Source organism: Anser cygnoides, chromosome 5, assembly GCF_040182565.1.
Source record: "Anser cygnoides isolate HZ-2024a breed goose chromosome 5, Taihu_goose_T2T_genome, whole genome shotgun sequence".
NCBI lineage: Eukaryota > Metazoa > Chordata > Aves > Anseriformes > Anatidae > Anser > Anser cygnoides.
In genome coordinates, this window is record NC_089877.1 from 31,862,414 (window position 1) to 31,887,358 (window position 24,945).

The 24,945-nt window shown below is 37.7% G+C and overlaps 1 protein-coding gene across 9 annotated transcripts in view; it reads left to right on the forward strand.

Moving 5' to 3' along the window:
• The first annotated feature begins 223 nt into the window (after positions 1 to 223).
• TTBK2 (tau tubulin kinase 2) overlaps positions 224 to 24,945 on the forward strand; it is a 92,957-nt gene continuing 68,235 nt past the window's right edge. For 6 of the 9 annotated variants that reach the window (XR_010832078.1, XR_010832079.1, XM_066998703.1 and 3 more), the window contains exons 1-2: positions 224 to 565; positions 22,018 to 22,177. Coding sequence is in view for 6 of the 9 variants with exons in the window: in XM_066998703.1 (XP_066854804.1) it covers positions 22,109 to 22,177 (69 nt within the window). In the remaining 3 variants the exon portion in view is untranslated. Of the gene's footprint in view, positions 566 to 691; positions 948 to 22,017; positions 22,178 to 24,945 lie in introns of those variants that run through there. The other 3 variants (XM_066998707.1, XM_048065109.2, XM_048065111.2) reach the window with 3 other exon arrangements.

The following is a 24,945-nucleotide window of genomic DNA, read 5'->3' on the forward strand; positions in this document are numbered from 1 at the left end:
CCTCAGCACCGCGGCGGGGCCCGAGGCCGCACGGGGGCGGCTGCGGCGGGGCTCCGCGCCGCTCAACCAACCCCGGCGCCGCCGCCTCGGGCGTGCCCGCCTCCCTCCCCGTGATTGACCCCGCCGGCAGCCAATCCCCCCGCGGGAATCTCCGCCGCCGTCCAATCGGCGCTGCGGGAGGCTGGAAGCGGGCGGGCCCTGGCGGACAGCGGGCTCGGTGGCGCGGCGGCCGAGGAAGGGCGGCGGAGGCGGCGGCGCCGCGGGGATGGCGGCGGCGAGGGGGTTAACGCGGGGGGGGGCCGCGGGCCGCTCCGCAGCCCCCTGAGCGCCCCCCGCTCGGCGCCGAGCCCTCAGCCCTCCCCGCGAGCGGGCGGGCCGGCTCCGTCCCGGCCCCGCAGTCGCCATAGAGACCGCGCCGCACGCCATGGGGCGGAGGCTGGCCCGGGGGCCGCTGTAGCGCTGCCGTCCCCCAACCCCCGGCGCCTCGCAGCCCTTCCCCGGGGCCGCCGGGCTCCTCAGGGACTCGCCGCCACCGCCACCACCGCCTGCCTCGGCGCTGTTCCAGGTGAGGCTGCGGGCGGGTTGCGGCGCTCCACCCCCCCCCCCCCCCCCCTTTTCTCCCCCCGTCTCCCCTCAGCGCCGAGCCCCGGCACGCGCCTAACGGCCGCGTGTGGGCAGGGCCGTCCGCCCGTCCGTCAGTCCGTCCGTCCGTCTGTCAGGCCGCTGGTAGCATCGCTAGGCGAGGCCGGCTGCGCCCGGCTAGGCCGCGGGGGTCCTCGGCCCGTGGGGAAGCGGCCGGGCTGCGCTTCCAGGCCGTGTGCCCGCGGCCCGGGGGCGCCCAGCTCCCCGCAGGGGGGCACGCCGCGTCCCGGAGGGCTGCGGGGAGCGCTGGGGCTGCCCCCGCGTCCTTGTGCTCCTGCGGGAGGAACGGCGGCGGGAGGACAAAGGTTGGTGAGGGGTTGGTAAGTCCCCGGGGAGCCGCGGCGGGGCTGGTGCGGGCAGGGGGAGCTGCGGGTGTAGGGATCGCCAACGTGCTGCCCCGCTGGGGGCACAGCAAACCCCCGGCCCTCCGCATCCCAGCAGGGTTCGTAATTCCCATCACAGGGGCCGTAGGAACCGGGTTATGAAATAGCTTGTGGTAGCTTTCTTCGGCTGCGTGTGCAGAACCAGTTGAATCTGAGATGAATTATTCACAACTAGTAAGGTGTACCGATGCGAAGGCTGAGCGCCCTAAAATAAGGCGTGCTCTTGCTTGTCGTGAAATCTTGTTAGCCTCTAAGTGACCGGTTGGTTTCCACACTGTGGTTCTGGAAAAAACAGCTAGAATTTTTATTTATTCTGCATAGTTAATGCCCTGCCTCTCTTCAGCACGTGCTATACTTGTATAGATTGTTAGCTGCTTTTTAGCTGCTGTTTCTGAGAAAACCAAAGGTTGGAGCTTACTTTGCTACTCATTTCATTCTGGATTTTTTGAGGGTGGCTCTTACGATGTGAACTCTTGGAACAAGTGTGCCTAACGCTGTCATTCTGTGCTAATTTGCACTGAATGCTCCCTCCCTGATGATTCCTTTGTCTTACAATGTGAATTACACATAAAAAAGTATTAAAACTTTCTTAACTTTATGAACAAGAGGTGTGTTTATATCTTCTTAAAAGCCATGCAAATACAAATGTAAGAAAGTCTGACTACAGCATGCATATATTAATTGGGGAAAAGTTACTTTGAAAACAATGCATCAAGGCATTACAGTTTTAAAAAAAGCAAAGATGGAATCAGTTCTCTGACAAATACTTTGTTCTTCTCTGGTATATTTCTGAAGTATCACTGTGCTCTTGAAATCCAGCATCTTTTTACACTTGTCATTTTGGAAATGTTAGGGGCTAGAATGAGAAGAGCAAACTGAGAGGATGAGGTATCAAGATGTTTGTTAGGTTTAGTATAGTCGTGGTATTATTTCTGCATGTTGCAGTTTGTGTTGCCTCTAACATGACAAATTCTAGCAAGGTTTTTCCAGTGTGAGTGATTAAATCAAAAAAGATTTCTGAGTGTGGTAAAAGAGAGAGGTGGGTGAAGCTTTCAGTGTTTGAAACTGATTTCCAAATGACTAGCTTCTACCAGTTCTTTATATATGTGTATATATGGTTAAACACTTCCTTAGCATGTGAATTTATGCTCTATGGTATATTGATACACTACCGTGCTTTCTGTTTTGGCTAAGACTTGTTTATCTAGTGGCAATGAAGTGATACTCAACAACAGGAGATGTATAGTTAACTGTATTTTTCTGTGTTTTGTGCTGTGTCTTTCTCCTCCTGTGTTAAACCACCACACAAAGCCTTTGTGTTTGGCTAGAGGGGAGGAGAGCAGCTGCCTCTTCAACGTAAGATACCAGGATCCTCAGAGGTCTCACAGGGATGCGTCTGACATGGACCAGCCGCTGTCCTTCCTCCCCCTGCCTAACTCTTAAAGCACTCTCTTCCCGTGGAGGAGAAACCTGAGCTTTGTTTGATTGATCTCATGGATCAATGTATTGCGCCGTGCATCTAGAAGGTCCGTCTGACAGGCTAATTGTTCAAGTAGAGATGTGCAAGAATTAAAATGAGCCAAATTGACTAAATGCAAGCTGTACCCTAAGGAATCCAAGAGCTACACATCAGGGTTTGTTTAAAAATTACTTAGCATCAACTTGATTTCTTGTCAGCAATGTAAGAAACTTGTTCAAATGCTTAATCTTTTATTTGTTTTTCTTCAATAGGCTTGTGTTTAGGCTACTTAAATGAGAATTAATACATTTAACTCGAAGAAGAGGAAATTATTTCAGTCAGTAGAGTACAAGTAAATGGGGCACTTTAATTTTCTGCTTTTCATACACTAACAGAGTGCTTTAATGCTTGTCCTGTATTCCATGTCAGATAGTGCTGGAATAAAAGTTAACTTCCCTGCCTTTGTTGGGAAACACTAAATACTAGAATATAGTGTGGCTGGTAGTAACCATATCTTGTATGTTCCTTCAAAATTACTTTTTTGAAAATATCGTCCAATCTTTTATTTAACCTTTACAACTTTATTATATTTATTAAAATTTTAGAATTGTAGTCTTCTTTTTTTTTTTTTTTTTTTTTTTTTTTTTTTTTTTGTCCTTCAGTGCTCGCTGCTAAGTAGTGTACTCTGGTGGGAATCAGGTACTTTTTTTTAAGCTGATTATGGAATTGAGATGCCTTTCTTGGCAGTTTCAATTTATAGTCTGTTGTTGTTGGTGGTGGTGTTTTTTTTTTTCTCCTCTCTATTAGCTTATACGTCACTGATTTTTGAAACCTAAGTAGCGGAAAATTCAAACAATAAAATTTGACCTTGTGACCCTTCACCTCTTGATCTAGTTTAATATCTTTTCTCCACTTTTGAGAAGTCCTGTAAGTTATAACTTTCAATAACTTACTCTTCAAACTTGTTTTTCAATTAATGGAGAAAAATCTTTGAAAACCTTAAGGAGTTTTTGGGGAGAAGGGAAGGATTGAATTTGAGAGGAGGGCGGACAAGGAGGGCAGACTGGGAGATTTAAGGTGTCATTAGCATTTCTAACAAAGCCATATGTTGTTAAGACTTCAAAAATGTGTTCATCTTTATGTTCAGGTGTGTCTTTCTGTGCTTCTTGTACTGCATGGTTGATTCCATGGTTCTGTGATGGAAAACATCGCTCAAATGCTACTTCATGCTGTTGCTTTGTCTCTGAAGAGATTAATCAATTATCAAGAATTAGATTATTTGCACTGATGAGGAATTCCATCCGGTAATTCTTCCTTTCAGAGAAACATGTGTACGTGCATTTCTTGCTTAGCCTCGAGGCTGGTTACAGAGGAAGCTTTGGAAGTGCTGGAAGAGGCGAAGGCTGGACGCTTCCTCATGGGTCAAGTTCCCCAGCTCACTGATGGTCTCAGTGACAGCAGTCAGATTTTCCAATACAAAGCTGTCTCATGTATAAAGAAAGGGTAAAATATGCTGAACTCCCTTCGAGAGCTTGTAAAAGATGTGAAATCCTTGTAATACGAGGCCACTTTCTTATTTCTGGATATCGTGAAGGGTGTCATTAATTAGTGCAGAGAAGTTACTCTATGGAGCTGAAATGGGGCGAAACCAGTGGTCGAGGTGGATGTCCTCCCAATCTGTGTGAACGGAGGTAATGTTAACACATTTTTGAAGCCCTTCTCTTGCAACGGGCATCACGCCATCACTGTGGCCTGTGTTAATGGGCTTGTTTCAGTGGACTGGTCTGCAGTTGGAATTGGTTTTGCCTCATGGATTTTGCCTGTTCCCAGTGCTTGGGAACTGTCCCCAGTCAGCAGCCACTTACTGATTGTGAAAGAGGGCTTTCTTTCAGCTCTCTGTCGCTTCCCAAACATTTTTCAGATGAGGTTTGTTGCTTTTGTCACGCGGTCTCTCAGTATATTAATTTTTTGTGACATTTCTAGCGACAGTTATTTGATACAGTGTTCTTCAGAAATATAGTAAGAATTGGATTGCTTTGTTTGGTGTACGGCAGGATGTGTTTTGTTGCAGCTGTTAAGTTTACTGCTACAGTAATGCTTCAAATACAGCTCTTGGCTAGCAGTGCTGCTTCTGAGAAAATTAAGCACGTCTGTTTAGCTTCAGTGTTGATTATTTAAAAAAGGGGGGGAAGGAATCTATAAATAGAGCTTGCTGCTTTTCAGCATCAAACTGGTGACTTTTTAGAACATCGGCGTTGTTATTTTATTTTAAACACAATATGTCCACTTAGCTACTATCTTGAAATAGTTTATTTTCCTGTCTTTCCATTTGTCAGCATTCTGCATTAAATAGATCCAGAATGTGTGTTATCAAGTGATTGAAGCTGTATTAAAAGAGGAATGCCTGTGCTACTTACTGAGTTTCATTGAATGCTCAGCATTCATATGTGACACTTTGACTTTCTGTTTCTGGTGGTCTAGAAAATCAAGGTATAATTCCCAAAGAAGAGTTGGCCTAGGACAAACTGATGTGTGGTACTCTGGGAACTGAAGGAGTAGAATTGATATTGGATCAGGATTCTTTTTCTGTATAAATTTGATCTGCTGTGATGTAAGGCTCTAGGGATTGTTGTGATGATCATGATGATTTGGGTGAAGTGATACTTGTGCAGTTTCGAGTAAGACAGTATGTCCATCAGGAAAGCTGTTGAACAGTTCATCTGGATGGAGAAAAGTAAAGAAAGAATCCCAAAATGGATCAGTGTGAAGAAAGTATTTGTTGGTCTTGTGGGAGGTATGTGCTAACTAACCCAGTCATATTTTGTTTTGACCAGGCAAGAACTTAGAAATTGATGCTGAAATTGAGGAGTAAATTTAAGCCTCCCCCAGTAAAGCAGATATATACAGGAAAGAAGCTCCATCATTGGCTGGTGTTTGTCATTTATTTATAGCCATGCATGCACATAAACTTAGTTTTTGTGTGTTAGCTACTGCGGATAAAATTGCACATTACTGCTGGACCAATCTAACAGCTGGCTGCTGTTTAAAAGTGGAAGATGATGTCCTCTGCTTTGCCTTTTCTAGTGCCTGTTGATCTTTGAGCTGTGTTGATTTAACTTAGAGACTTGACAGTGAATGATTTCAAGAAGGGGGTTGTTTATATTGCTATTTTGCTGAGATAGGCTTATAATTCTTACTGGGTCATGCTGTTACATGCAACCTCACTCTGAATGTCTAGCTGGGAGAAGTAGTCACAAGCAGATTCTCTCTGTTACAATAGCTTGGGTACTTGGTTGGTGCATCTTTCTGCCTTTTGTCAACTTGGGAAGAAGACAAGAGAAGGAGGAATGTTTTACCTAAAAGACTGCATTCAAGTCACGCTCTACTCTTTTCCCTGTTGATTAGGAGAAGAAAATTTGGGCTGGATGCCATGTTCCGTCTGGACACTTGCCCTTGTTGTTCATATTGTTCTTATGTATTTCATTAGTTTTGAGCCTGAGATGCCTTGGCCATTTGGCCGTGCTTCTGTAAGCACGCTATGCTCCAACCACTGGACTCATCTTTGAGTCAATTTTCTCTTGACCTCCCTCTGTGGGACAGTTCCATCAGGGAGCAGCTGTACATTGGCTGGCTGGTTGAGCTGGTAGGTAATGCACTAATTCTATTGTGAAGAACTGCATCGGCGTGTTGTAACAGCTTCCTGAAACATTTGTTTTTCCTAAAGTGAAGGTTTGGACAGAATTGATTTATAGTCTGCATCAAGACCAGGGCCTGCCACGCAAGTAGCCCTGCGGTAGATACTGCTCATATTCGATGCTGACAAATTGTAATATGCTCTCATGTTCCTTGCTCTGAAAGAGGTAAGAGCTGGGATCAGAGGAAGCTGTATTGTTCTTGGCCTTAAGAGTAGTAATAACTAGATTCTTATTTATTACCTGTATTATTACTTTTCTGGTTTCTAGTATCAATAATAAAAAGATGTACACAGATTTCATCCATGTTATTGTATGTCTCCTGTTTCTCAGTAGAAATCTCATATCCTTCCTTGCTACGTGATTTCATCTCCACCATGTTCTCTTCCAGAGTAGAAACTGATTTTTGTTTAAGTAGTAATTTCATAATGAAGAAATAAATATCCCACCACAGTTTAGAGTAAATTTAATGCCTGTTAGTTTAAAATATAATAACAATAAAAAAGCTTCTAGCTTGTATGGATATGATGGTATTTCTTATGAGTAAATTCAAGAGCCTATAGAATGCTTTTATCATTTTAGTGTTATTACACTTTTGTTGTCAGGTGTTACTGTTTTCATATCTACAAAATTAAACCTGCACTCAATCAATCTGAAATAAAACTTCTAATTTTAGAGATTTTAGTTGTATAGATCAAGTGTTTAGACATTCAAAATATACAAATATGGCAGAAAATATGTCAGCAATACAACTGGAATTATTTTTCAAGTCCAAGCTTTAATTCTGAAAGATTTGGTGTCAATTGTCTTTTTTACATACAGACAATATTTAGAAAATATGCAATACTAGTATGTAATACTTTTCATTATTTAGCTGGGGATGAAATGAAAAGCTGTAATTTTTTGGGGGAAATTGCTGTTGTGTTCGTAGGGATAGTTTTGCATTTGTTTGTCAGCTAGCTAAGCTAAAATCTGAGCTTGTACTGTAGCTTTTCTGATGTGTAAGAAATTGATACAACTTCTGAGTCTCTTGATCCACATGCGTATAATATGTAAACTGTAAACTTATTTTTATGCCATATTCTGTGATACTTTTTTTTTTTAACTTGATCCCTGGACTTGTTAAAATATACTTTTCTGGACTTATGGCAGTCTTAGCATGCTAAATATACATAAGATAATACATTTCCATAATGAAATATATTTCTGTAGTTTATTTTGAAAGATTAAAGACTTATTGCATGTCTCAGTCTGGCTGCTTTAAGACCAAGTGCTGTTGTAGTTATTGAGGCTAACTTCGTGCACAGCACCAACTTCTCTGTGATTTCTTTGAATCATGTTTGTTATCAGTAGTTGAATAGGAGCATATAATTTAGAAATTCATTCAGTTACTTCTTTTCATCTTTTAAGGATTCATTTTAAGAATTTCCGAAATTCACTGAAATCATTCATGGAGTGTTCTAGTAGTAGAACGTCCTTATTGACTAAAGTTAAAGACGACAGAGTGGTTTTTTAATCTTTGTAAGCGATCTAACTGTTCAGATCAACTGTTGACTGTTATGATTTTGTATGTTAGAATGTAGATTTCTTGTGATTACTTAAGCTAAAGAAATTTATCTTTGATAACTTAAAGGAATTGTGCTTCATGTTTTTGAAACTCAATGCATATTCTCCAATATTTTTTTTTTTTTGCATATTTTCTTGAAATGTGAACAACAGAACTGGAAATAATACTCCAGCAGCAATCCTAACACTAGCAGAGAGGTTTTATGATCTCCCTTAATATTTATTTGCCTACTCATCCACAATTATCATAGCCTTAACAGTGAGTAGATGTGTTTTATTAAGAGTGACTGATGATCTGTATATCATGTTAGATGGTGTTTCCATGTACAGCAGGGAGCAAAGAATGCGATGCCCTCCATTGTTGGAGTCGGACCCTGTGTCATTTGATTGCAGGACTTCGAACAACTGATGTAGTTTGTTCTGTACCACTTCCTAATCTAAGGATCAACAATACACCTTGGAAACTATTTTTCTTAAGCTGTTAATTAAAAATCGTGTGAATAAAGTGAAGAACCAATTCCTGTGGGACAAATTAGAGATGTATTAGTTTTGAGACCTATTATTTAATGTGATCTATCTATCTATATTTTTTTTTCTGCCATTTTATTTTCATAAAACCAGGCTGCTGAGTGCTGCTTAGATGTCTTAGAGCAGAATAAGAGCCACAGCCTTGTCACCTTTACAGGCCAAGGATGTGGGGCCGGGGCTAGTCTGCTTGCTGCCGTGCCGGGCCGTGCGGAGCTGGCCAAGGTGCTGAGCCTCTGCCACCAGCCCCTTGCCCGGCACCGGGAGGAGGCTCCCCTTCCCGTTCCTCTTCCTGTTCCTGCTCCCTTCGTGCCTGTGCTGGATGCAAACCCTGCTGCCGAAGATGTTTTCCCAGAGTCAGCGCCTCCGGTTTCGTCACAGCCCCTCTCGCATCACGTTCAGTGCCAGAAGTGTTCTCCTTGTGGCCCAAATTATGCCAAACGTATCTATTACCAACCTCGAGCAAGAGATACAAACCTTTCCAATGCGATTCTGTTAGTCCCACTGTAATGTGAAACTTGAGCAGTCACAGCACGTCAGAATGAACTTTCAGATGGTGTATAAAGGGCAAAAACATTAATCTGCCTGGAACTTAGCACTTGTCACAGAACAGCTGTCTTGTGACCTCTCGGCCCTGGTCCTCAACAGCATCCTACAAAACAGACTCCAAAGATCAACCTGGAAAATAGAGCTACTGTCTATAAACAGCTTTCAGGTTATTACAGATGTTTGGTTTATATTCTTGTCCATTTCCCACAGTGTTCTCTCTTCTTCCCCACACCACTCTTTTCTTTCTTAATGCACTTCAAACATGATTAGTGATGGCACCATTTTCAATAAATACTAAGTACATGGAATACTTCCCCCCCATTTTAGTAATTTACAGATATTCACTCCCCCCTCAACGATTATCCATTTAGTAACCATTAGGACACATTCATTTGCATCTATATGTCGTTACAGTGCCAAATTTACTACCGTTTTAGGTAGGCAGGTATGGTTAAAAACATGAAGGCTCATTGATACAGTTACGAAGCACTGCATTTCCATATAAGTTGTTTGCATGTAAAACAATATGTATATGTAGTACACATAAGATAGATGTAATATATATAATATAAAATGATGTATATATATGGATGTAATTCATACATATTCAGTGCTCTGCATTACAGAGTATGTTAGTGTAACAGTATTGTAAAGAATACTACATGTCTGATTCCCTGCATTAATTTTTGCATTAATGCGATATATATCAGAGACTTGATGCGGAGCAGAAGCTACTAAGCTTGCTAGGTGTATTTATCAGCAGTTACGAGAAAGTAGCTACGTGAACTGGGATAGAAGCAAGACAAAGGAGTGCCACTAAACTAGATTTTTTGAACATCTGGCATCTTCTTCCTTCTCCCCTCTTCCCATCTGATTTATTTTCCTCAGGTCTCTTCTGGTGAGAGATTTGGATGCCTTTATGAGAATTCCATGGCTCCATGGTTCTTAGGCAAGAGCCGCACTTTCTTGGGGTGCAATTCCGTGCAGTGTGACTAAGCGAACTAACTGAACTGAAGGAAAGAAAAAATGCTTTTTACACTTCAGTACTGCATCCCTCAACACTGAAATAAAACTTCTGAGAATGCATCTGAGACTTGAATCTCTTCTTGTGTTTTTCCCATCACTAGCTGTCTCAGCTCAACAAACTTTCCCAGGGCAAGTTGTCCATCAGTCAGACCTGACAGCTGATAATGACTGACAAATGGATTAAAGAAATGTACTTCTGCCCTGTTTCCCGCCTACCCCCCTGCATGTTAGTCTTGTAGGGTTTTTAATATTTAATAATGCAGTAAAAGCCTATTCCTCTTAGGGGAAGAAATTCTATGTCAGCAAAACATCTGACTACTTCTCTAGAAAAGGATGTTAAAATCTCTCCATCATTCTGATTTGTAGGCAGGTGGTGCCCAACCAAAAGTAGGTGTATATGTCCCGAGTGTAACTAGGGGAAAAAGAGCTTAATCTAGTGTTAAGAACTGAATAATAAAAAAAAAAGCCTTATGATAGTGCATTTATTCAGGATTTGCCTCTCTACTGTTTCCTATGAAAAAGGTAGCAAAGTTAAGATTAAAATGTAGCTAAAATTCAGAGTTTCCATATGACATTATGTTAAGGAATATCCAACTGTGAAACTATTAGAAGAGTGAATCGTATCAAATTACAACAGAATTACAGGAATTCTTGTTCCCCTTTTCATCAGTTTCATATTGTAAGGGCATTATATGTCTTCCCAGTTTTTTTATGGCAGTTGTTTGTGGCTGTTCATTAGTTTTTTTTGTTTGTTTGTTTTTCTGAAACGCGTGATTGAAAGTTTCTTGAAGCAACCTAAAGTAAATACTAAAGTCAGGGTCAGGGACTTTTTATACTCTTGCTTCTCTTGATGCTCCAGTCTTCAGCAGCCCAATTTTTTTTTAGTCATGTCACCTGTGTAAAAATCACTGTCATTTATGTAGGTGCTACCTGAGGTAACAACTGATTATGGAATAAAAGTTTTTATCTGAACTCAGAATATAGCATTGCTGTACCTGGCCTTCAGTGAGTTCAGATTCATTCCATGAATTTCCATTGCTAAAAATCTGACCCATAATGTCTGTACCAGCTGCATTAAGAGAAAGATAAATTTAAGTTAGGAGATGTGTCTTAATGTGTTATTTCTGTGCATCCGACCTATAGAATTATTTGAATGTAATGATTAGAGGCATTTCCTAGTTGTATCTGAAGCCAGATACTGGAAGGAAAAAACATCCCTTGTCTATTCAATATCTTTGATCAATCAGCTACGGTCTGCTTTTATCATACTGAACTTTGTGTGTAACAGAGTTAGACGATAACATGGTAAGCAAAGATGATTGTTGTCTTAGGCTTGGCATAGGTTCACTTGGCCTGAATTCTTTGGCATCTGTGGGATAAAATAATGGGAAAATTGTAAGTAATGAATGACCTCATGGCTAAGACACATTTGCTGTTTTCAGCAGACTGATGTGTGGAAGCCATCCATGATCCTCACATTTGTGGAGCAGTCCATGATCACCACTGTTGAATCACACCATACTTTAAAACTCTACTGGCTCAGTTCTGTGCATGTGTAATTTTCTCTACTGCCTGAGGAGTGTTTAGTCCTACTGAGGAGAATCATTGGCTGTGTGAGATGTAGGCAAGGCATTACAAAAATAAACATTAAAGGCTGATTGTGATGTGATTATGATTTAAAAGATGATGATGCCTATATGTTTTTGGCATGCTTCTGGTTTAAAATTAAATCAAATTGCAGATTCCACAAGTTTTTGTTGTTGTTAAGATGGTTCTAAGTAATCGAATTAATATTTTGGCATAATCTCTCCCTGTTTAGGATATTTTTTTATTAGAGTGGAGGAGAAATGAATGCACTGTGTAAAGCAAGGCTTTTAGCTAGAAGAGAGAGGAAAAAATAAATTGTTGAAAGTGGCAATGTCCAGCTAACCTAACACCAGCTATGCTTCACGTGTACACATAGATACTTTGAACTAGCACTGCTACCTTGAAAGCAATTCTACTCAAAGGGAAGTGGGGAAGATGACAAGCAGAATAGTGAGGTTAGACTCGAGGAGTATAATTCTATGGACCTATAGTAGTATCTGTATGTTTTGTGAAGCAGATCTCCAGTTTTAGGAATGTTTTAGCAAATTACTTGTCTGCTGCCAGAATTTGCAATCAGAATCTCTCTGTCATGTGGTGTAATTTTCAACGACGTACATAGGAAAAAATAGTACTTCCTAAACTGATCTTGTTTTTTTATTTATCTAAAGAGCTGTTGTAATTCAAGTAGCTGTAGTCAGCTGTGATATCATTTGAGTAAGATTACATGATGTTAAGTGGTTTTGATAGCACTGTACATTTTAACATTTGAGTCTTTTACTGTAATAGCGTATTCTGTGAATAGCTTAACTTTATAGCAGTAGGTATAATTTAAAACCTTACTACAAAGGATTTTAGCAAAAGCAGTATTATAAGAGAATATTTGATACTTATTTAAGAATATAAATATGGTCATAACTACATCACGTAAGGAGATGAATGAATGAAGGTAACCAAAAGCGAGATGCATTTAATAGCCTGTGAATGGCTTGATCACTGGTATACTTGAAATTGCTTCAAACCCCACACTGATCTTTGACTGCTACAAACCATGCTTTCTTTAATCTCTTTTTTTTTAATATAAGTTAACATTTAGTAAAAGATACATAGAAACTCATTTTTTAAGAGTTATTATTCTATATTTTCTAAATATATATATTGTAGTAGATTTTGATACTTCACCTGGAGAGAGCATTATTAATAGTAGTGTTTGACAGAATCGCAAACTTGCTGTGTGTACGGATACCAAATTTAAAAGGAAATATTCCACTTCAATTGTAATTAAAAAAACATGAGCAAATATGGAGAATTGTTGAAATTTACAGGGCTGTAGTATAGGTGAAAGTTATTAAATCAACATAATTTCATTGCTGTCTGCAGCATGGCTTGATGCACCTTGATTAGAGGTAGAATTTATGCTTATAATATTAGTGATTAGTATTAGTTTTTAATGTGCATGTGAAAATCTGAATTTGAATGAGAAACCTGGTAATGGAGGGAATGGGAAATGTGTTGGCTGATGGGAAGAGTACTATAAATAGATATGTTGAGACTATTATAAACTAAACCCAGTCCAAAAAGGGAGAGACAGAACTTGGAAAATAGAAGGTGAAATGATGGAACAAATTGTACTTGAAGATCTTGAATGTTTCTTGCATACAAGAGTTTATATACATTTTTTTTTCCCCCAAAATAACTGCCTTACAGGAGTCTCAGAAAAAAAAAGTTTACCTGAGTTGAAATTTGTGTCATTGTTCCCACAATGGGTAGTTAGTCAACAGATTTAGAGTCAGAGATTCTTTTAAGCAATTGACAAAAGGTTATGGACAAGAATTTAATTCAAATCATAACTTGTCAATTCAGATCATATGAATTTATGGTGTTACAAGGAGCAGACTTTCTCTTTCCGCTCTCCATCTTCCCAGATATGTGTAGATGGCCATTCTGGAGCAGACTAACGGTCTGTATTCACCAGTGGTCTTAAGTGGATGCCTAAGAGAAAAATATGAGAACAGAGAGTGCATGCATGCTCCTTTTACAAGCTCAATTTTCTATTCAGGGACTTCTGAGCTGGATATGGTTAATAAATATTTTCAGCAACCCGTGAAAATTTTCTTTTCCATGGAGTTGTCTAATGTCCCTTTGAACCATTGTAAACCTTTATCATTCACAGCATCTGTTGGCAACAAGTTGCCACGTTAGCTGCTACTTCATGAAGAACTCCTTGCTTGTGTTGTTCTGATGCTGGCTTCTGCTTACCTCTTCTGTTTTTTTTTTTTTTTTTTTTTTAATTTCCTTTATTGAATAGGATCATGGATAGATGGTTCCTAGCCAATGTCTCCATGCCCCTAATGATTTTGTAGACCTCTGTTGCATACCCCTCTATTTCCTATCATCTCATTTGAAAAAAATGTCATTCATTACTTCATGTGGAAATTATCCTGTATCTCTGATTTTCTTGTTCTATTTTCTGAACTTTTTTATTTTAAGTTTTTAGATAGGAAGGACTTGAATTGCATACTGTACTCAAAGTATCGGTGAACCATGGATATATAAAACACAACGATTATCTTCATGTTGTCTGTTTTGTCTGAATTGCTGACATTTCATTGTTTTTTGACTGCTATTTATCATTATGTTGCAGTCTCTTGTAACTGTATATCATAATAACTAAGATCTTATTTTTGATTGCAAATAATCCCTAATATATTTTAATGAGAAGTTAGGATTATTTTTCTGATGTACATGATTTTAGATTTATCTACACAGAACCTCACCTACCATTTCATTCCTCAGTTATTCAGTGCCATAAGGTCACTCAACAGTTCCTCACAGTTGTCCCTCATCTTTTTTTTTCTTTCCTTTTTTTTTGTTAAACAAAAAAAACCCAACAAACTAAAAAGCCACTAAATCAGATATTATTGCCAGCCAATTTTTGTTACCTTAGTTGTCACCCTGTTTTCCAGGTTATCTATGAAAATACTGAACTGCACAGATCACAGCTTGCTCCTTGCAGAACTCTTCCTAGTGACCTCTTTCCATCACCTGAACCAACTGCTTAGTCCTGCTTCCTGCCTTTTAACCAACTATTTTGTGTGTGTGAGGACTTGTCCTTTCTTGCCATGTCTGTTTAGTTTCTTTAAAAAGGTTTTGTCAAGTACTTTTTAGGAAGCCAAACAGACATTATTTAGATCATTCTTGCACACATGACTGTTACTGGAAGCTGCGCACTGGGCACAGCACAATGAACATAGGCTGGTGGTCTGCCAGCTGGGCAGAGCTTGAGATCGCTTGAAGGCCATCGGTGCAGACAGTGGTTTGCTATTCACGTCACCTTGCTGATCATCTCACCAATGTACCTCTGCCGATTTTTGTATTTTCAAAAAAGTTATTCCCATTTATATTTAAAGTTTACCATGAACTTTACTTGATTGGATTAAATATTCAGAAGTTAATAGCTATTAGTTGTATCTATCCCATTTCTTGCCCAATCTTTAGCAGCAGCTTTTTTTCCTCTGTAAATTGCTATGTATCTATTGCCCTGCTGGCAGGAAGCTTTACCCTCTTGGGTAAGCTTTGGAAAAAGTTCTTCCAACCAGTGTGGTGTTTGCCTTCCTGCCTTCTGTAGTTGTACTTTGTTTGCCTGTGTTTGGTGTTTTTTTCCTTACTGAGAAAGATGATTTATCAAATAATAGAAACTGATTGTACAAGTGGAAAGGGCAATTCTTTGGATCATCTTAAAAGATCATTTTATGTTATTCCTTAGTATATAAAGTTTGTGATAGTGATGGTAATGTATTAATATTCTAAGTGTATTCTAAGAAGATAACTGACTATTCCAACATTTCAAAACGCTGTAAGTAAGAATTGTTATTTTGCAGATAAATCCAAATCATAAATAGGTTGATATTATATTACCGTGTCACTATTTAAAATCATTGTTTGATTTCAAGCTGTCTTTGTATCAATGTTCAAAACCATATGCGATATCACTTCACTCTTCTTCAATTTTACAAGGATTTTAAAAACAATTATTGTAATGCTGTATAATTTAGGTAATTGCAGAACTACCTTTCTATTTGTGTGTTTAAAAATTGTTTTACATCATGTAAGCGATCAGAGAAATAGTTTTTTTGAAGAAGGCTTTTATGACAGGTAAAATAAATTCTTGTCATAGAAAAAATACTATTCTAGTTCCATTTAGGTTTGTTGAAACTATCAGTTATAGTGGATTGAAGACACTGAATTATGTATTTTTTAACAAATGACATTTATTTTTTAATGGATTTTGGGGTAATTAATAAGGTTTCACGTCTTTTTTTTTTTATTTGGAACTCTTAAGTTGTGAGGAAACTGAGAATAATATAATTGTAATGAAATTAACTTCTTCAAAGGTTTATGTTTCAATTTCTTCAGTTTTAAAGGCTCTGCATCTGAGTCTGTAGTTCAACAACAGGTTTGAGTTGAAAGCACCACAAAAATAGTCCAGCCCTTCCCTCTCCCCCACAGCTAACTTCCACTTTTTCCCTTGTTCTGACATAAGTCTTTGTGCAATTGTGTGACAAATCAAATTAGGAAATTAACTCACTCAACTGAAAAATACCATGGCAAAACCACCATGGTTTGAATAGAGTTTTTGTTTTATGATACATTCTGTTCTCCCTGACCAAAAATTTCCGATTTTCTGTTGGTACTAAATTACGTCCTGCATTTCTCATAGGAGCAATAACCCTATAGTCTTTCCTTGTCACACACTTACCTCAATGCTTCCTTTTCATTATTGGAAGATCTCAAGTACCTTTCCTCTCAGTTGGTCTAATCAAGCAACATAATAAAGTTTATTTCAGTGCAATTGCTTTCATGTTAAACTTAATTTTGAAGTTGCTGCATTTATTTGGGCTTGAAAAGGGGTTTGTGTGCCTAGAACTTGTATATTTTTCCTGACTGTTTAGTAAAAGATAATATAAATATAGTCATTCCATAAACTTTGCCTTACTTTACTTTTTTGTAATTTTCTTGTGCTGGATTATTTTGAAACTGGAAATAGTATGGTAGCTTGAAATATGTGTTTTTAAAATAAGGCTGTTATCTTGAAACTAAGTGTTACATATTTAACTTTGTCTTCAAACTGAGGAAAATATTGCCACTTTTGTAATAACAACATAGCTGAATGTGCAGAAGTTGCCAGAAGGGAATCTAGACTCTTTGGCAATAGATCACAAGACAGTTGGGAGCTTTTCACACCTGGAATCTGCAAGTGGTGATGAGAATTTTGGCACCCAAGAGCTTGAGACAGGAAAACATAAAATGGCATTGGTTATGTATAGGTTTTTTTTTGTTGTTTTTTTCTCTTCACAACCAGTACAGTTGGAAATTTAGGTCAAGGTCTTAAATTTAGCTTTCTCATTGACATGCTGGATAATGATTTTCAGTGATGTTCAAGAACCCTGCTTCTAATGAATGTATGCAGAAAATATTCTAAGTGTAAGATAGCTTTCTAGTTTGGGCGTTCAAATAGATGCACGTAAGGCATTTTTGGGCTTAGAATTTACAAAATGAAAATGATTTTTAGCCTGTCTATGGAAGTAGACTTTACCATAAATTCTATGGAGTTAGGACCTTTGAAAATTTCCTGCCTTGGTTTTCTGTTTATGCTGACTTTCCTTTCCTCGTTTAAATTCTTCTTCTGCTCAAAAGTAGAAAGCACAGAAGTGGAAAGCGACTTTGGAGTATTCCAGTTATTTAAATGAATGAAGACAGCCAGATAGAAATAATAACACAGAGAGTTCCTCATAGCAAAGCATTGATATTATTTCTCAGGGGAGGCCACAGGACTTATATTTTTCCTTTTTGTGGAACAGAAGCAATCTTCTGTCCTTGTTTTGTCCTGAAATTTACAGTACCTGCCTTCAACCAAAATTGTCTGTGCTATTTTCTCAACCTTGGGTCTAGATTTAAACATTTATGAAGACTGGTAAGCAGAGATTGGCTTCAGTTTAGGGTGATCTCTAAAGAAGTTCTTATATACACAGGTACGTACGCATGTACATGCACCCAAATTACACAACATGATTGTCTTTGTGTGCTGGACTACAGTCAGCCCTTAGAAATGTGACTTTTTTTATCTGTAATTTTTGCACTGTTATCTGATATTATATAATCTTTTAATATACTTGTTTGGGCTAAATTGCAGAAGTCTTTTGGGGAAGTGATATGTAGTTAAAAGCAGTTTAAGTGAGTACAAGAGTTCTGAATAATTAATGTTGTGTGTACAGTATTATATTTTGGATATAAGGACCAATTGTCCTTTAACTGTTTGTATTACACTGTGATCAGTTCCCAGGCAAAGGAAGGCTTATGTTATGGAAAAAAATCTGTACTCATTTTGTTGTCCTAGTTATTCCATGAACTGTCACCTGGAAATAAATTTGCTTAAGGGCTAATTGTCTTTAATTGCGATAATTCTGTTATCCTCTCTGTTTCCTCTCTTGACATAAACTGGTTTGATAGGAAAACTGATGAATATATAATTTCTTGAAATATGTTGCAATTAAAATGTTTTTTACTTGTTTAGGAGAGTAATAAAGAAAAATTCCTTGTGCAGAAAATGACCTTACTGCCACCTATAGAACTGCACTGCTCAAGGATTCATCCCTTGAATGAGTAAGGGAAAACTTGCACCTTAACTGTACAGTATTGACTATTCATTTGCTTCAGTGGGATACAGAGCACGCTGGAACCTTCTTAAATTCTTTACCAGCATTATAAACGCTTCAGCTACTATGCTGAAAGCAACAGCTGGCTGTACTTCTGTAATATAAATGGGACTGAGTTTTTATGAACTTTTTCTTCATCTGTGGAGTTGTGAATGGATCTAAACAATCTGAATTCAAGTCCTCCAGAATTCAGAGAAGTTTCAGTTTTGGTTTTGTTCTGAGTACCCCCTCTGTAAAATGTGTATATTTTCTGTCCAAAAAGTCCTTTTATCATAGAATCAGAGAACAGTAGAGCTGGAAGGGACCTTTAAAGGTTGCCCTCTCCAAAAATGTCATTTTATTCCATATGAATTTGAAGAAGGTAACCTAAATTACACATACCAGAGCATGTTTTCTGTCATTAGATAAGGAGTATCAAGATACTTATCCACTGCAGTACATTAGTAAGTCTTAACAATTTTTCCTTTTCACGGTGTTAAGGTCATTAGAGTACACATTAGAACAATGAAAAACAATCTGTAACACACTGTGAATAAAAGCTTTAAGCACTGCATGACATTAAACATGCAGGTGTATAAGCATCTGATACAGTTGTGATTTAGCAGAAGCACAAATCAGCTTTAAACTTAGGTTAGGGAAATAAGACTGTGAGCAGAAATTAAAGGAAAATTCATCTTTTGTCCTTATTAAGCATTTGTACAACTGAGTGTAATTCAGTGTTGGTGTCTCACTCAGGGTTGCTGCCCATACTGCAAGAAGAATGTGGAGCAAGGAGAGGCGTTTCAAAGGAGGACCACATAAAAGACCCATGGGATAGGAAGGAAGGCTTAATTTAGAGGAGGTTAAAATGATTTGATCCCTGTGTTTAGATGTTTAAATGAGGTAAAATTACCAGGAATGGAATTCAGTTTCAAAAAGTGTGACAATTCCTGTAGTAAGAAACTAAAATTGGACAGATTAAACCTTGAAACAAAACAAGTCCTGCTTGCTGTGAAGGAAAGGACTTGCTGGGACATGTTGTCAGGGAAGGCAGGGGACTCCTCATCATTTCAAGTCTCATGCATCAAGTACACCTGCGTATTCACTGAGGGGGTCAAGGGTGGCCTGAACAGGTTGAAGTTCAGGCTAATTTCAGGCTTCCTGGCCTTGAATTCTGAATACCTGAATACTCAGGCTCCTTTTTCTGGGGTCTTGAAGAACCAGGTTGTCCAAATTAACCTCAACATGTTCATAAAATTTGTGTTTCTTAAGTAAAACAGTGCTTGCTATTCTACGTGCACTGTAATAGGGCTAGCTTCTTAAGCTTCAGGAGGTGTTTAGCACCTTGCCTCCAGGGCTCAGGAGAGAACTTTTGCTTCCTGTGTGTGGTTGTTTAATGCATCATGGGATTTTGGTGTTTTGAATATCAGAGAATGATGATGTAGAATAGATTTTCTTGGTTTGTAATGATATTGGATGTCAAGAGATTTAACAAGGAATTAATGTACTGGAATAGGATTGAGGAATTGTGCATAAATGAAGATTTTGTGATCCTGGCCATGCAGATATTATCTACAGCAACAGTACTTTTACCGTATTTCTTAAAATATGGCATGGTTCTTTGGGTGTATGTATTGTAACATTGCATTCTGGGCTAGTTACTGATGCTCCCTTAGCATGCTCAAGACTCCATGAATCGATAGCTTTCATAAATGTTTGTCAAAGCTGTGACTATAAATTGTCATTTGAAATGTATCCAAAAAAATAAATAAATAAAAAATCTGATCAGATACCAGATCAAGGCTGATAGCAATACTGGTACAAAACTCTAAAACCATTGTTGTCATATCTTTGCTTTAGCAAAGCATTTACTTTTTCTGCAGGTGATGTTATTTCTCTTGTTTGAAAGTTTTAGCAAAATTGTTTCCAGTTTTAGATTTTGCTGCAGTGAAATGAATACTTTCTCCATTACTTTTTATAAACAAACACCAGGAAATAAAAAAAGAGTCAAAAAAAGATAAGAGAGTAAAAGTAGTACTTAGTGAAGACCACCCCATAATTGGAAGGTGTTGGAAGGATAAACAAAGGTTTGGGCAAATAGAAAAATAGAAAAATCATTGAACATGCTGTAAACGTGTAATTTTAGAAGTGTTTAATAGACCTTTGTCCCTTTGTTAGTGCTGTTTCATTTTCTCTTTGGCCTACTTAATTCTTGAATGTGTTATGATAACTCTATTACAAAGGTCAGCAATTATGGTCAGTGGTTTGTAACACTGAGAGTGTTAACATAAATCACCATGGCTTTCTTTAGAATTTTGACCTTGTCTACAGGGGAGAATTTACCAGCACCAGTACAATTGAAATTGGTTTAGTTCAAGTTGATTAAATTCCAGGGTGGACACTCTTACTCAGAATACACAATCTTAATTTGGTTTCCCTTCATTCGTTTAAATTAAACCAATTCAGGCTGTGTATTCATAATGAACATGCTTTCACAGGTATTTAATCCACTCTAACTAATTAGGTATAAATTCAAATCTTCAGCTAATTCAGATTAATTTTTCTCCAGAGGTTTCTGCTTTGTTTGGAGTTGGTTTGAATGTCAGAATTTACAATTAAAGCAAGAAAGGCTTAAATTAAATAGAAAAAATTAATATGGAAGAATATAAATATGAAAAAAAACCGAACCAAAACACAATCACTGTCACATTAAACCTCTATCTTTAAAACTAGGTTTATTAAATAGTGATTTTATTTTATTTTATTTTATTTTATTTTATTTTATTTTATTTTATTTTATTTTATTTTATTTTATTTTATTTTATTTTATTTTTTGTTATTGGTTGGTTGGTTTTTGGTTTTGTTTTAAGTATAATTTAACCACAGTAGTAAATATGGCATTTCTATGTATAAAAATGTATCCTGTTAATTTAAACCATAATGGTTGTATTGATGTTGTATACCATTGGTGTGCTGAATCAGGGGTAAGAGAATTTTCCACTTTTAGTTAATACTGTTTTGGCAGTGATTGAAATCACTGACGTAAATACACTTTTGAAGAGTCTTACATTGAATAAGTGAGCTTGTATCATTATATCAGTGTAACAAGCACAATTCTAGAAAAGCTCATAGCAAACGAAATAAGCTTTTTGACTGGTTGGAGTGGGTGCTGATGAGAGTCATTATGTAAGCTCCAAAACAAAAATTTTTATACTGCTATATAAAATTTGCTTTGAGGTTATCACCAAAATTGAAGAATTAAAGTGAATTACTCAACACATTTTTTTTTCCTTCACCTTTTAGCTATTTGTATCCTGGCATATACCAGTGAAATTGCACTTTTAGACGTATTTAATCATAAATAATACTAGCTATGTGAACTACATTGTAAAACATGAAGTAGTTGGTAGGCATTACAATAAATTAAATATAAATTAGAATTTCAATATAAGTATTTATTTCTGTAATTTTGATGTTAATATCTTTTCAAGCTTGTTATTATATATTACTATTATTTAATCAATTATCTAGTAAGGTATTAATTATTTATTTCATGGTTAGAAAGTTATTAGTAAAATTGAAAAAATGTAATTATGGTTTACAACAATTTGAAGCTGCCAGCATATTCTTATTCACAATATAAATTTGAAAATGTTTATATTTGCTGGTATTATTTTGAGGGTGAGCTTGGTAGTTTGAGTGTGAGCAGGTTAAAACAATTAAGGAACAATATACTTGGATTGCTTTCTGTACTGGAAGTTGGCTATAATTCTGATGTAAGTCACCATAGGATACCAAAAAGCTAGTTAACATGCTAGGTGAGAACCACAACTATTTCTGTATTTCATGTCATTCTGTTAATCACTGATATCCCATGTTCTGCTCTGTTTCTGCAGGCAGTGGTTAAATGGAAGCCACTCCTGGGATCTGGATGGTTTTTGCTGACCCAGACTTCGCATAGCAGTTCCCGCGCATCAGGAGGTTGCAATGAGTGGAGGAGGGGAGCAGCCTGACATCCTCAGTGTGGGAATCTTGGTCAAAGAAAGATGGAAGGTGGTGAGTATGCCTTTCTGCAATTCTTTTTCTCCTTTAAAAATATTCCTGTTAGGATATTGAATCCAATCAGATAGTGATTATCTCAGTCCATTTTGGAAATCGATCAGGCATCTTCTTGAAACTAGTCAGATTGTGAGACTTGTTACTTCTTATAGAATGGTCTTTCAGGACCTTGTTGCTCTTCCAAGTAGAAATGAATTTTGTTTGTTATATTGCAGCAAAGATTTATTCATGGCTGATTTATATCCATTTGATTGTGTGCCCATATTGGCTTTACTGTAAATAGCTCTGTTCCATTTTGGTGTTCATATCCTTTATTTACATCTAGAGAGTCGTAATATCTGTTCTAAACTATTTTTGCTGGGAAATCAAGCAGAGTTCTCATAGTTCCTTCTCCACTCTCCTGAGCATTTTAGAATTTTGATTCATGTAGATTTTTTTGAGATTGAAAACAAAACAAAGCAAAGAAAATAAGGAAAAACCTAGCTTCATAATAGAATGTTTTCGGTACCTCAGGTCTCTGTGTGTTTAGTAGGCTGTGAATAGACACTGAATCACTATTTTTTGCATCGTCTTTGCTTTGTTATACTCCTATATTTCAATATTTTGTTTAAAATTGTGAAACTGAACATAGAAGGTACAAATCGATCATTCATTTTAAGTTCATTTAAACAAAATATTTTCAACTATCTTGTGTTCTGTACTTCATTTAAAAATGCAGGAAGCTGATACTAGTTTTGTAGTTTTGTGTAAACAGAATCCAAACCAAGTCTTTGGAGTTATAAGTATTTGTAATACACTCTCTCTTTTTGTATCTCGATATTAGAGTGAAGTAAAAACTGAAACCATAGTCTCTAGGCAGATCAAATAGTATAAGATAGGATTAAAAATAGAAAAGAGTATACTAATATGTCACTATCCACAAAACTACTCAGTTGTCTGATTATATGAAACAGTAGAGCTGTTTTCTTCAGGTTTATCTTCTTTCCTAGCTCATCTCATGTGATTATAAATTTTAACTTGCATGTTTTTCAAATCAAATATTACAGGTAGATGAATGCCAAACATTGTCTGTGAGTAACTCTTTAGTTTCTTAATTTCTGTGGTAAACAGTTAGGATTTCTTAATGACATCTAAGGTGATACACTTTCCGAAATCAGGAATTCATAGGACAGGCTGCCAGTGGGAAAAAAAGGAGCATGGAAATATCAGAAATTCCATAGTGCTTAACATATGTACTTAAACATAGTTAATATATTAATATTCTTCTGCTAGATTATGAAGTATTGACAGTTTTTGTTAGTGTTTTTGAAGCAGTAGAATACTTAACAAAAATTCCTTGTGTAGAAAGGTGAGGTGGTATAAGCCAACGGACTTCAAGTTTTAGTTGCAATGAGTTACTGACCCCTGTGAGTTCTGTCTTTGTGATTCTTGTGGAGCTCTCTATTATCCTGCTTTATTTTTTTTTCTCCCATTGAAGGGCACCAGCTCAGTAGTTTGATTATATGAGATTATTTTGTGGCAATCAGTTAAACAAAATACGTGCTCATTCTGGAAATTGTATATATATTTGCAGTTGAAGTGTAATTTTCAGAATTTTTGCTGTTCAGGACCTTGGTCTTTGTAATCATAAAAACATACCTGGAGTTTGTGGACATGGACATTTTAAAAAACTATGCTCAATTAAATTTAATTTTGATGTAGACATTCTTTATGGTGATTCTAGTTTGAAAAATAGACACAGAAAAGATGTTATATAAGTGTTTTTTCCTCTGTGTCACTCTCTCTACCAGCTTCTGTGTCTATTAGTATTTGTTTTTTCCCTATGTCAATGTCTTTTCTAGTCCTTCTTTGCTTTTCAACCTAGAGAAACTTGAATGTAATGATAATTGTTTTTAGATGGGTTTAAAATCATCATTCAGTATGCAGTGTAATGAAAAACACAAAGGAAAAAAATGTTGGAAATTATTTAGAGTTGAAGCATACAAAGAGAGGAGTGGAAAAGAGGATGGAGAGAATGAGTTTGGAGTGAGGGAAGCTGAATGCAAAGACGAAAAGCATTGAACTCATGTACAGAGTGGAAGACCGTGGCGCAGGTGTAAAAGAGAGCAACATCATCCTTGTCAAGGTAGAAGACGTTGAGCGGATATGAGACCAATATGAGTGAATAGGAAGATACTGTTTGAACTCAAAAGCAAAATGGAAGTGACCAGAAGGTGGAAAAGGGGATGAGCTGTTTGAGAGGGAAATGGAGGCAATGCCTTTGTGTGTTGGGATGAGTATTTAGGAAAGCCAAAGCTCAGCATACAGTTGAAACTGGTGAGGGATATGAAAAGCCACAAGAAAAGCTTCTATTGGGACATTTGCAGCAAAAAGACAAAGGAGAGTGTGAGGTCATTGCTGAATGTCATGCGTGACCTAGTGACAAAGGTGGAAAATTCTTTTTCGGCCATCAGAGGTTCATTTGTGCCTGGAATTATTCACTGCCATCATTCTTGGATGTACGTTAATGATTCTGGTGTATTTCATCTGAGGATAGAAATTGATCTGTTTATCAATGTGGTGGCTTGTTCATTTGTTATTTTAGTCCAAAAGCACAAAACGAAACAAAACAACAAACTTTCAGAGGCAGTATTGCTCAGTCTGGCCATTTCTCAAAGCTGGTAAATTGAAGTTATATGATAAACTGTATTAAGTCTGTACAGTGAGTGGCAAGGATGTCTGTGTCATGTCTTTCCTTTTGCTCCTTCCCCTTTCTCACCATGCAT